General features: G+C 38.1%; 1 protein-coding gene across 5 annotated transcripts in view; it reads left to right on the top strand.

Moving 5' to 3' along the window:
• Window positions 1-12,069, top strand: part of KATNAL1 (katanin catalytic subunit A1 like 1) — a 78,755-nt gene that overhangs the window by 51,352 nt on the left and 15,334 nt on the right. For 4 of the 5 annotated variants that reach the window (XM_068526812.1, XM_068526813.1, XM_068526814.1 and 1 more), the window contains exons 5-9: window positions 1,650-1,777; window positions 2,175-2,280; window positions 6,467-6,625; window positions 7,364-7,490; window positions 8,804-8,938. In XM_068526812.1, the coding sequence (XP_068382913.1) occupies window positions 1,650-1,777; window positions 2,175-2,280; window positions 6,467-6,625; window positions 7,364-7,490; window positions 8,804-8,938 (655 nt within the window). The remainder of the gene's footprint in view (window positions 1-1,649; window positions 1,778-2,174; window positions 2,281-6,466; window positions 6,626-7,363; window positions 7,491-8,803; window positions 8,939-12,069) is intronic. The other variant, XM_068526816.1, reaches the window with a different exon arrangement.

Here is a 12,069-nt window from a genome sequence, read left to right as displayed (position 1 = left end):
TGTCATCTGAAATACAAGAATCTTTCTGAAAACTTAGCTTAAGACTGTTGCCATGCTACCCAGAGACAGTAAATTATTCATTTTGGGGTCAAGTCACCAGAGTACTGTTTGGTCATTTACCTAGTGGCTTAAAGAGCTAGAGTGTTTGCCCAAAGGGAGCCATTTAGGCTTCTCTCAGCACTTAGGATCTAGTTTATGGTTTATCTCAGATGGAGTGTGGTAGGAGAGGTTCATCCTGTTCTTTCTCTTCAGATTGAAGCTTAGGAAACTGACTCATTTTTGGACCATATTTCCTTTCATTTTTACAATAACACTAACTGTGGAGCTGAAGCTCTGGGTAGGTGCTTGGCTCTGTCTGCTGAAGTAGTTCCAGTGGTTGAACTATCTCTGGCAGCTGAGCATGTTTCATTTAAAGCTCTTCGGAGCCGAGTAAATCTTGGCAGAACTCCATAGCATATAATTCTTTTTTAAAGCTACTATATTATTAAATAAAGAATTTGGGGTAAAGTGTATTGCTTTAATGGTCCTAATGATAGTATTTTAAAAGGTCCTTTTATCGTTGTCATTACAGTGACTTTATGATGTGGTCCAAGGACCTTACTAGGAAGAAACCCTCAACCCTGAGTGGGTACTTACAGTGACAGGGAAAAGGCTTTGTAAGATGCAGTTCAGAGTCCCACCTCTTTCCTCATCTGCAGCCTCTTTCTTGGATGCTTAGGAGGATAGTTCTGCCATACATAACCTAGTCTTTTGTTTTTTTTAATGAAGTATAGTTGATTTATAATGTTGTGTTAGTTTCAGGTGTACAGCACAGTGATTCAGTTATACACATTTTATATATATATATATATATATATATATATATATATATATATATATATATATATATATATATATATAATTTCTTTTTCAGATTCTTTTTCCTTATAGGTTATTACAAAATATTGAGTATAGTACTATATAGTGCTATACAGTAGGTCCTTGCTGGTTACCTATTTTATATATAGTAGTGTGTGTGTGCTAATCCCATCCTCTTAATTTATCCCTCTCCGCCATAAGCTGCTTTTAAGCTTTAAGCCGACTCAGCCAGGCATGAGGTGGTCTGATGCTGTGAAAAAGCATGGATCTGGGGAGTCAGGAAGATCTGAGTTAAAATCTGTACTCCGACATTTAATAATTGTGAACTTAAGTTACTTAACTTTCTGAGTCCCAGTTCCTTGTCTGTAAAAATAGGGTTATAATACCTACCTTGTAGGGTAGTTGTATTAAATGAGATAATATATGTGGGATGTCTTGCCATGCAGTAGGTTTGCAATTGATCTCTTTTCTTCCTCTGTGTTAATACTCAAGTATTTTTCAGTGGTGGTAGAAATCCCTTGCATCCACAAATTTAGAGGTATCTAGCTCATTTCAGTCTTACGTGCAGCTGTCCCCTCAAGAATGTACATTTGAAGTGTCTAATAAAGTTGGCCAGTTCATCTATTTCTGATGAATTAAACAGGGGAGGATGGCATTTGGGTAGTTAGCAAACAGTATTTACAAAAACGGTAAGCCATTTAAAATGGTTACATTGCAATATTTGGCACGCTTCATGACGTTAATTAAAATTATCGTGTTATTGATCGGCATTTTTTTGTACCTGTCCCCAGGGAAGGAAAAATATGCAAGACGGTGCAAGTGATGGTGAAATTGCCAAATTTGATGGTGTTGCATATGATAAGGATCTGGTGGAAGCCCTTGAGAGAGACATCGTCTCTAGGAATCCTAGCATTCACTGGTTAGTCTGTTAAGTTCTTGAATTACGGTAGTGGAGGAAGCAAATTGCAGGTTGGCTTGGTGTGAGTCTTGTCTTGGTATCCATTCATCTCCTGATTATGACTTCATCCGTAATATGAGTGTGCAGAATTGGTAGGACAGTTCTCCTTCCAGAATATAACCAAGCCATTTTCATACTAATTTGATGCTGACCTAACTGACGAAGGTTGTTAATTGAATAACATGTCCTAATTTATAATTGCAATATGTTTTCACTGATCAGTTTGTACAGTAAAAATTAGAATAATGTTCTTAATGTAAGAAAAACTTCATAATTAAAAAAAAGTTAAGACAATTAGTATTGATCATAAATCGAAGGTGTCCCTGAATAAGCATGAAACTTTGCTCTTCTTACGAAGGGATGACATAGCAGATCTGGAAGAAGCTAAGAGGTTGCTAAGGGAAGCTGTTGTTCTTCCCATGTGGATGCCTGACTTTTTCAAAGGGATTAGAAGGCCATGGAAGGTGAGAATTTATTGAAATAATATAGGTATAAAACTGCTGCTTGCATGGTAAAGAAAGCCAGCACTGTAGTTTCTTTGTGTATTTATTAACACGGTTTGTAAAGGTTGGGGGAGGTTGGGCATACCTCAGATACCTGGATTTGGATTTGTAGTTGAGATATGCTGCCTCTGCCTGGCGGGAGAGGGGCCTGGAGTGTTGGAACTGTAGTCTTTAAAGTCACTTCCCTCAGGGGCGCTGAGCTAGAGATGAGTTTTAAGAATTTTCTAGATGTCTGTTTTTGTAAATAAAAAGTTAGCAAGCAAATTAAATAGTAATAGTGCATAGTCATGGAATAAGTGTTTGCTCAAATAAATTATCTTTTTAAAAGCCGGCATATTTCTCAGTAATTAATTAGTTTGATCACTTCATCTAGGCTTGGTGTAATTCTCAGATGTAATCAGAATGTTTATATCTTTCTAGCTTGCCCAGGACTAGTTCCTCCTAAGTGCAGTGTTTTCATTTTAACATATTAAAAACCCTTCCAACAGCTGCTGCCTGGAACTTTTTTTGGTCTTAGCCATAGGCAGAGTCTTTCTTTACTCTGACTGGTAGAGTGAAATAAAAGCATGATCTTACTTTGCCCTTCTGAATTAGCTGGGAAGGTCGTTTACCTTCACAGTACCTCTTCCTTGTTCGATGTGCCTGAAAGTAGAGAGGAGGAGAAATTGTGCGTTTACATAAATGGCTTGGAACACCCATGGCATTTTGATTGCCTCTCACAACTTAAAAACTTTTATAGACTGTTTGTTATAGATTTACCTAATTTGGGGACCATATTACCATAAATTTCCCCTTTATTATAACTTTAAAAACAATGTTTAAAATAAATAATAAGGCCTTGATAAAATAGGTACTTAAAGGAGTTTTAAAACAGCTAGAATGGTAGGTATAACCTATGCATCATGACGAGCCCTGTGAACTTTTAGCAAGAGGGTAATTTGCAAATGTATGACGATCACCTTGGCAGCAGTATGCAGGCTGGATTGGAGATGGGCGTAGATGGATACAGAGAGGAGTCTGGTCAGGAGGCTGTTGCAGTAGTCTAGCCAAACGATGAGGACCTGGACAAAGGCATTCGTTATTTGGCCAATGAAGAATGAGTGGATTTGTGAGAGATATTTAAAAGGTATGAGTGATAACGTTATGACGTGATGGTTTATAGGGGTAGGGAGAGGAACAAGTTGTATGACTCTTAGATTCCAGGCTTGAGTTGAAGGAGTATGCAGTTGCTCAGATACCAACTACCCAAAATTGGACCAGACTTCACAGGCTGAGGTTAGTTTTCCACAAGACTGCCCTCACTTCAGATGCCAACCACAAATTTGGGGGTCCCCAGGTCACCCTCACTGTGACAGCTGGCTGTAAATTTGGGGGTTCTCACCGCACCCTCAGGTTTGATAATTCTCTAGAATGACTCACAGAACTTAGGAAAGCATTGTACTTCCGATTATGGTTTTTGTTATAGCAAAAGGAGGCAAATCAGAACTAGCCAAAGGAGGAAATGCATAGGGTGAGATCTGGGAGGATGCTGAAAGTGTAGCTTCTGTTGTCCGTTCCCTTGCAAGCAGGATGCTTTACCCGCCTAGCTAGCGCATGGATGTGTGACAGTGCGTACAGTACTGCCAACAGGGAAGCTCACTCAGGCTTCAGTGTCCAGAGTTTTTACTGGGGTTTCGCTGCATAGTCATAATGGATTGAATTGTTGCCCATATGTCTCAATCTCCAGTCTCCCTTCTCTCCCCAGAGGTCTGATTGATATCACATGGCTCAAAGCCCCAGCCTGCTAATCACATGGTTGGTTTTTCGGGCAAGGCCAGCCCCCATCCTGAGTCATCTCATTAGCATAATCTATATAGGGACCCACCATGAGCCACCTCATTAGCCTAAAATTTCAGGGCCCAACATGAACAACAAAGGCACTCCTATCACTTGGGAAATTCCAAAGGTTTAGAGTCTGCCTCCCAGGAACTAGGGAAAAGGGCAGCCAAATTCTTCATTAAACAGGATACAGTGAACTGATACTGGAAATTGAGGAGAGGAGCAGGTTTAAATAGAAACAAAATATATTTCGGTGAAAACTCAGTGGGTAATTGGAAATAGAGGTCTGGAGCTTGGGCTAGAGTTTAAGTTTAAATTAAAATTTTGAGATATAAGTGGTGGTTGATAATTTGGGTATGGATGAAATTGTTCAAGGGGTTTTATAAAGGGTTTTCAAAAGAGCAGAAGATTTAGAATTGCTTTGGGAATGTAAAGGGCAGGGGGAAGAGGAGACCTGAAAGCCACTGAAGATGGTCACGAGTAGGAGAAGCGTCAGGAAAGAACCGTGTCATAGAACCAACCTAGGGAGAAAGGGTTTCAGGGAGGAGGGAATGAACACCAGGTATCGGCACCATCAAAGGTCCGAGAGACGGAAAGAAGCTGTGAGTTGAAAAGTGACCATTGGTTGGGACTTCCCTGGAGATCCAGTGGTTAAGACTCCGTGCTTCCAGTCGGTGGGTGCGGGTTCAACCCCTGGTCAGGGAACTAGGATCCCGCGTACTGCGCAGTGGCGCAGCCAAAAAAAAATACTTAAAACTCAAAACAGAAAAGGAAAGAAAAGTGACCATTGGATTAGTAAATTAGGTATTTTTAGTGAAGGAGTAGAGGCAGAAGTCAGACTGTAGCTTGTGAAGAACAAATAGTAAACGTAAACCATTTCTTTAAGAAGGTTGGCTGGGAAGGGGAAGGAAGAGGTAGATAGTAGCCAGAGGATTTGTAGGGTCAAGTGAAGGATTTTATTTTTAAAATAAATAGAGCCAACAGAGGAGGAGATACAGGAAATAGAGGAGATAATTGACAGGGTAATGTCATGAGGAGGGGAAATTTATAAACGCTGTACTGTATCTATGAGCTGTGTCTGCACACAGATGCTAACCCTGGAGATTATCTCCTGCTGGACGTGACCACGTTAATGACATTACGGGAACTGAGAGGGCATTGAGAGGGGATGGTGGAAAGAGAAATAGGAACTTTTCTATAGCTGTGCCAATACCATTAGTTGTCTTTACAGTTTTCAAAATATCAATCTCACGTATAAAGGCTTCTTGCAAAGCACAAATTTTTTCTTGTAAAACTAGTGTTTCAAATCCTAGTGATCCCTGGTTGTCCTGGGTATCAAAATGCTATAGCTAGAAGAGCGTTTGGACAGTTTCTGAATTTAGAGTTTATGAAACTCTGATATGCACATAGTTTTCAAAGTTTAAATCCCCAAAAGCTTATTGAATTAAATTAACAAATGGCTCCAAATTCCTCTTAAGATCACGAACTATTATGCAAAAGAAATGTAGTGTTAACTATATATCTGAACTCTCATTAAAAGTGTTAGAAGAAAATAATATGTATTTAAAAATCCGTTAGTCTTCAAGACTAGAGGATTGGTGTTCTTGGATAATTTTTACTCCTCATTGATTTATTTTTATGGAACATTTTTCTGTTCGTTTCAAAGGTGAGAAGTAACTAAAATTTATATTTTAGTCTATGTTATATTTAGTGGCTTTTTCATTACTGACACTATTTTATGTAAACTCTTAACTGCCTAGCACAGTTAAACTGATAAAAGGCTAGCTAATTTGATTATGTTTGAATCACCACTAGATTTTAGCTGCCTTATTTGTTAACTGATGAATGGATCTTTATTTCTGATTGAAAGTGTACATTGTAAGTGTGTTGTTGAAGATAGCTTTTGTACCTTAGGAGGGCGAGGGATATATAATTCTGCCCCATGTGGTAGAAAATGTCATCTTCTTTTCATTGCTGAAACAGAGCAGTCACTCTTAAGCGGTGCTCGAGACCACACATATTTGTCCTCTGCCAGGTTCAGTAAACTCGGTGGGTCCTTTCTAAATGTGCCAGGAGGTTCCTTGTTGTCTAGGCCCTTTGTTAGCCCATCTCTGAGTACCTCTGATTTGAGACATTTTGAGAAATCATTCTTCATTTTTGTTTTTTCTGTCTATGAAATGATATTCGTGCCAAATGCACCCTGATGTTACGGTGACAGTTGAGCTTATCTTTTGATGGGAAGAGTTTCGTGTACATTAATAGTTGCTGATATTTTATAAGAAAGCACTTTAATCTGGTAAATCATTTCGTGTGTCCTTTGGAATTTCAGGGTGTGCTGATGGCCGGGCCCCCAGGCACTGGAAAGACCATGCTGGCTAAAGCTGTCGCCACTGAGTGTGGCACAACATTCTTCAACGTCTCCTCTTCCACGCTGACGTCGAAATACAGAGGGGAATCTGAGAAGTTAGTTCGTCTGTTGTTTGAAATGGTGAGTGATGTTATATTCGGATTTCAAAGCACTGTTTGTATAAGCACATGGTATCCCTTTAATCTAGATCCGTTCACCCAGGGATCTTTTTAAGAAAGGGCAAGTGTACTTGTAGTTTCACCGTTCTTGATACACTAATAAGACACGGGGCGGTGTGTTTTGTGGAGTGCTTGATGTGTCTTCAGCGTACCTTCCTCTCTGAGGGTAAAAGCCCTTTGGCGTCCCGTCCAGTGAGGGTAGAAGAGACTTTGGAAATGTGTGTGGTTTGACTGACATTTCTGGATCTCTCATGAGCTGGTGAGCAGAAGTATGTTTTAACATACATTTTGCAAATCAATTAGAAATTGATCTATCGTTAAAGTTTGTTCCTTTTTCAAAGTAGTTTGCAGTAGTTACTTAAGATTGCATATTTGAGGATAGATTGGTGATTTATCTTTAGAAACTTTTTGTATTACGGAAATTTTCAAACACAAAAGTAGAAAGAACAGTACCGTGGATCCTCGTGTATCTGTCACCTGACTTCACCAACCACATAACTTATCTTTTATGTTTAGAAATTTTCCTGTGTCTGATATGATTGATTAATTTAACCTCTGTCTATAAGCAAGTGATGGCATTAAAGCAGTGAGAAATTTCTGCGCGTTTTCACCATTGTTTTGGTCGGAGGAAATGTCTTTTAAAAACTTCAGATTATTTCAGGAGGTCACTAAATGATGTCTTTAAACTGTTTTCACAAAGGCTAGGTTTTATGCCCCCACCACCATCTTCATTGATGAGATAGATTCTATCTGCAGTCGAAGAGGGACCTCTGATGAGCATGAGGCAAGTCGCAGGGTCAAGTCTGAGCTGCTCATTCAGATGGATGGTAATTGATATTTAATTACTGTCTCTAAACTGTTCTGGTTCCTTTTTGAATTGTGTGTAGATTCATACTTTGGAAATTCTCAACGACTGGACTAGAAGGCAGCCTGAATGTATTTGTAATCATTTGTTCGTCCACGCACTTGTGCATTTGCTCATGCACTCAGAAAGCATCTGTTGCTTACTTGCACCATCTCAGGTTCTGAGGTTACAAAGAAAAGGACTGATGTGGCCTTCAAGGAGCTTACTATTTAGAGCAAAGCCTTTAGAGTTGTGGCTCAGGGTCCCAGGGGTCTTTAAGACTCTTTTAAAAGGTGTGCAAAGGCCAAACTATTTTCATAGTAATATCAAGATGTTATTTACCTTTTTCACTTTCATTCTCTCACAAGTCTCATTTTTAATTTTTAATAATAAATGTTGATACACTACATGCACACAAAAGCTCTTTGGAGCTCAGTAGTCTTTAAGGGTATAAAAAGGATTCTGGGACCAAAATGTTTGAGAACCACTGATCTAGTTGAGAAGCAGGCACTTCACAGACAGTTACGATACGTTATGAATTCTGTGGTAGCACTAAACTCTGGGTGTAGTGAAAACACAGTACAAGAGGTACCACCCGGACTAAGGGAGTCCTAGAAGGGAATAGCCGACTTGGGCTTTGAAATATTGGTAGAAGTCATTCAGACAAAGAAGAAAAGGCTTTGGGGAGCCATTGGAGGAAGAGAGTGATGGGCCCAGAGCTACTTTTTAGAGGTGTATCACTCTGGTAGTTGTATGGTGAATAGGAGGCTATTTAGGCAAATTATGAGAAAACATAAAGTGTGTTAAAAAAAAAAGTATATATTTATTTATTTTTATATATATATATATATGTATATGTATATATATATATATATATATGTATATGTATATATATGTATATATATATATGTATATCCACAGTGCATTGTTTTAAAATAGCTGTGGTTATCCACCAACCATAGATACTGACTGAATACTTAAAACGTGTGTTGCATACATTGCCAGGCACTGTAAGATACATAAAATAATGTAGTACCAGGAGTTCCTTCCCTCAGTGAGTTAACCATCTTAATTTCTGTTAAAGTATAACATGAGAGAAAGGAGTGACTGTGTTGTGTTTGTTCTGTAGTTATCTGTTCATTTGTCTGGTTCTGACACCATCCAGAGGTCAGAACTGCATCATGTTCGTCGTTGAGCCTACCACCAAGCCTGTGGCTGATGCTTAGAAATGATAGTTGAATGAGAGAATAAAGGACTGCAAGAAAAACACTCTTCTTTCCCCCTTACTGTATATAGGAGTTGGGGGAGCTTCAGAGAATGACGATCCTTCCAAAATGGTTATGGTGTTGGCTGCCACTAATTTCCCATGGGACATTGATGAAGCATTGCGAAGGAGATTAGAAAAAAGGATATACATACCTCTCCCAACAGGTATGATGCCTTCCTTTTACTATATTTTGATCTTTCTTTTACCCTCTGTTACATTTTTCTATTTCTCTAAGTCTTTATTCCCTTGGCATTCTGCTTAAAGAAGTTCATAGCATCACAAAACCCATTTGTTATTTATCAAAACAGAGACCGCAGTACTCTGCTGAAGTTTCTTACATTCAGAGGAGTGGTTGTGTTAATAAGTTGATAAGACATCTAAGTTTTACTTTTATTTATTTATTTATTTTTAATTAATTTATTTTTTTGGCTGCGTCGGGTCTTCGTTGCTGCGCGCAGGCTTTCTCTAGTTGTGGCAAGCGGGAGCTACTCTTCGTTGTGGTGCGCGGGCTTCTCATTGTGGTGGCCTCTCTCGTTGCGGAGCACAGGCTCTAGGTGCTTGGGCTTCAGTAGTTGCAGCACACGGGCTCAGTAGTTGTGGGACGTGGGCCCTAGAGCGCACAGGCTTTAGTAGTTGTTGTGGCGTGTGGGCTCAGCAGTTGTGGCATGCGGGCTCAGTAGTTGTGGCTCATGGGCTCTGGAGCGCAGGCTCAGTAGTGTGGTGCACGGGCTTAGCTGTTCTACGGCATGTGGGATCTTCCCCGACCAGGGATCGAACCCCATGTCCCTTGCATTGGCAGGCGGATTCTTAACCACTGCGCCACCTAGGGAAGTCCCTAAGTTTTACTTTGAAACTTGAGTCTTCATTAAAACTTACGTGATACTTACGTGTCCCTGTACTACAAAAAACAATGTACGTTGATAAGAATGTGAAAATTTAAAAACATTTTATAATGAAAAAAACTTCAGTGATTAAAAATAAAGTTCTCTTGGGATCTTTTCTGAAGTATGCTGCTTTGAAAAAAATATTTCATTCTGTTGATGAATGTTGACATTTTCATAAGTGAGTTTTTTCTTTTTATATTGAGATAAAATGTACATACAGTGTGAAATGTACAAATCTTAAGTGTATAGTTTGATGAGTTTTGACAAATGAATACTCTTGTTTAATCAATACCCTACTCAAGATGTGGACATTTCTTTCGCCTCAGAAGGTTTCTCTGTGCCCCTACCAGTTGATTCAAACCCCGAACAGTCATTCACCTTCCTGATTTTTAGCACCATAGACTAGTTTTACCTATTATTAAACTTCATATAAATGGAACCATGACATATGTACTCTTGTGCTTCTGGCTACTTCCACACAACATAATGTTTCTGAAATTCATCCATGTGGTTACATGTATCAGTAGTTTATTTGTGGTGTGATTACATGACAATTTGTTTATTCTCTTTCTGATGGACATTTGAGTTATTTCTAGTTTTTGGCTATTATGGATGAAGCTATAAATATTTTTGTATAGATCTTTTTATAGATGAATGTTTTCAATTCTTTTGGGTAATATAGATAAGAAGAGAATAGGTGGATCATAGGGTAGGTATGTGTTTAACTTCATAATGCTCAAACCATTTTCCTAAGTGGATGTACCATTTTATACTCTCACCATCAGTGAGTGAGAATTCCAATACTTCCACATTTTTGCCAACATTTGGTATCGCCAGTATTTTAATTTTAGTCATTCTAGTAAGTGTGAAATGGGCCTCAGCTGCAAATGCTCTTCATGCCCTGAACTAACTTTCTGAGTTGATTTCAGTTCTGCCTTTCACATCTCGTCCATAATGACTGATGTGGTCCCCACTAACCCAGAACTATGTAATGAAGAGAATTCTGAGAAGTGAAATTCTGGCTTCACTGAAGTTGACACAGTACAAATCCACACACCTTATTTTCTGTTTCGTCTGTATGATCCATAATAATGGCTCAATTTTCATTCCCAGAAGAGGTAATTTGTGTTTTATCCCTGTTGTTCTTGATCATTCTTGCTAGACATTTATCAGTGTTATTAATCTTCTTCAAAGAACCAACTTCTTGCTTTGTTAATGTTCTGTTTTGTATTTCATTGATTTTATCTCTTCTTATTTCTCCCTGATACTCCTGAGTTTAATTTTCTCTTTTTTTATGAAGTTAGAAACTTAGACTGTTGATTTTAAACCTTTTTTCTTTTTTTTTAATATAAACATTTAAGGTTGTATTTCTCTTAAAGCACTGCTTTGGCTTCATCCCACAGATTTTGTTATATTTTCTTTACTATTCAATTAGAAATACTAAAAAATTTTTCTTTTTCTTTTTATCTTTGACTCTTGAGTTATTTAGAAGTATGTGGTTTAGGGAATCCCCTGGTGGTCCAGTGGTTAGGACTCCGTCCTCTCACTGCTGAGGGCCCGGGTTCAATCCCTGGTTGGAGAGCTAAGATCCCACAAGCCATGAGGCAAGGCGGGAAAAAAAAAAAAAAAAGAAGTATGTGGTTTAGAATCCAAATATTTGAGGATTTTCTGGATGTCTTGTTGTTGTTGATTTCTAATTTAATTCCACTATAATTAGGAACTACTCTGTAAGATGTCAATTTTTGAATTTTGTTGAGATTTTATGATTCAGCATATAGTGTATCTTGCTGAACGTTTCAGCTGCAGTTGAATAGAATGTTTATTCTGTACTTGTTGAGACAATATTCCATAAATGTCAGTTAGATCAAGTTGTTGTGATAGTATTGTTTAAATCTTCTAGATCCTTAATGATTTTTTGCTCTGGTTTTTTCTATCAATTATTGAGAGTGGGTGGTTAAACTCTTTAAGTATGATTGTGAATTTGTTTATTTTTCACTTTAATTCTGTAAATTTTTGCTTCATGCAGTTTGAAGTTCTGTCATTAGGTACATGAGCAGTTATCATTATTATATCTTCTTGATCCTTCTACCTTTATGAAACATCTCTTCATCTCTGACTAAATCCTTTGACTTGATGTTTACTTTGATATTAATATAGCCTCACCATCTTTCTTTTGCTACTGTTTGCATGATATATCTGCTTCCTTCCTTTAATTTTCACCTTGTACGTGTTTGTATTTGCAGTGCAGTTCTTGTAGACAGCATATAATTGGGTCTTACTATTTGTATAGTTTATCTTTGCTTTTTAATTGGAATATTTTGTCCATTGAAATATAATGTAATTATTGATATGGTTATGTTTAAGTCTGCCATTTTGCTATTTGTCCCTTTTGTTTGTTTGTTACTCTGTAC

The sequence above is a fragment of the Eschrichtius robustus genome, chromosome 18 (assembly GCF_028021215.1).
Source record: "Eschrichtius robustus isolate mEscRob2 chromosome 18, mEscRob2.pri, whole genome shotgun sequence".
Classification (NCBI taxonomy): Eukaryota; Metazoa; Chordata; class Mammalia; order Artiodactyla; family Eschrichtiidae; genus Eschrichtius; species Eschrichtius robustus.
The sequence above is the reverse complement of the archived record's forward strand: the minus strand, read 5'-3'. Positions and strand labels throughout refer to the sequence as shown.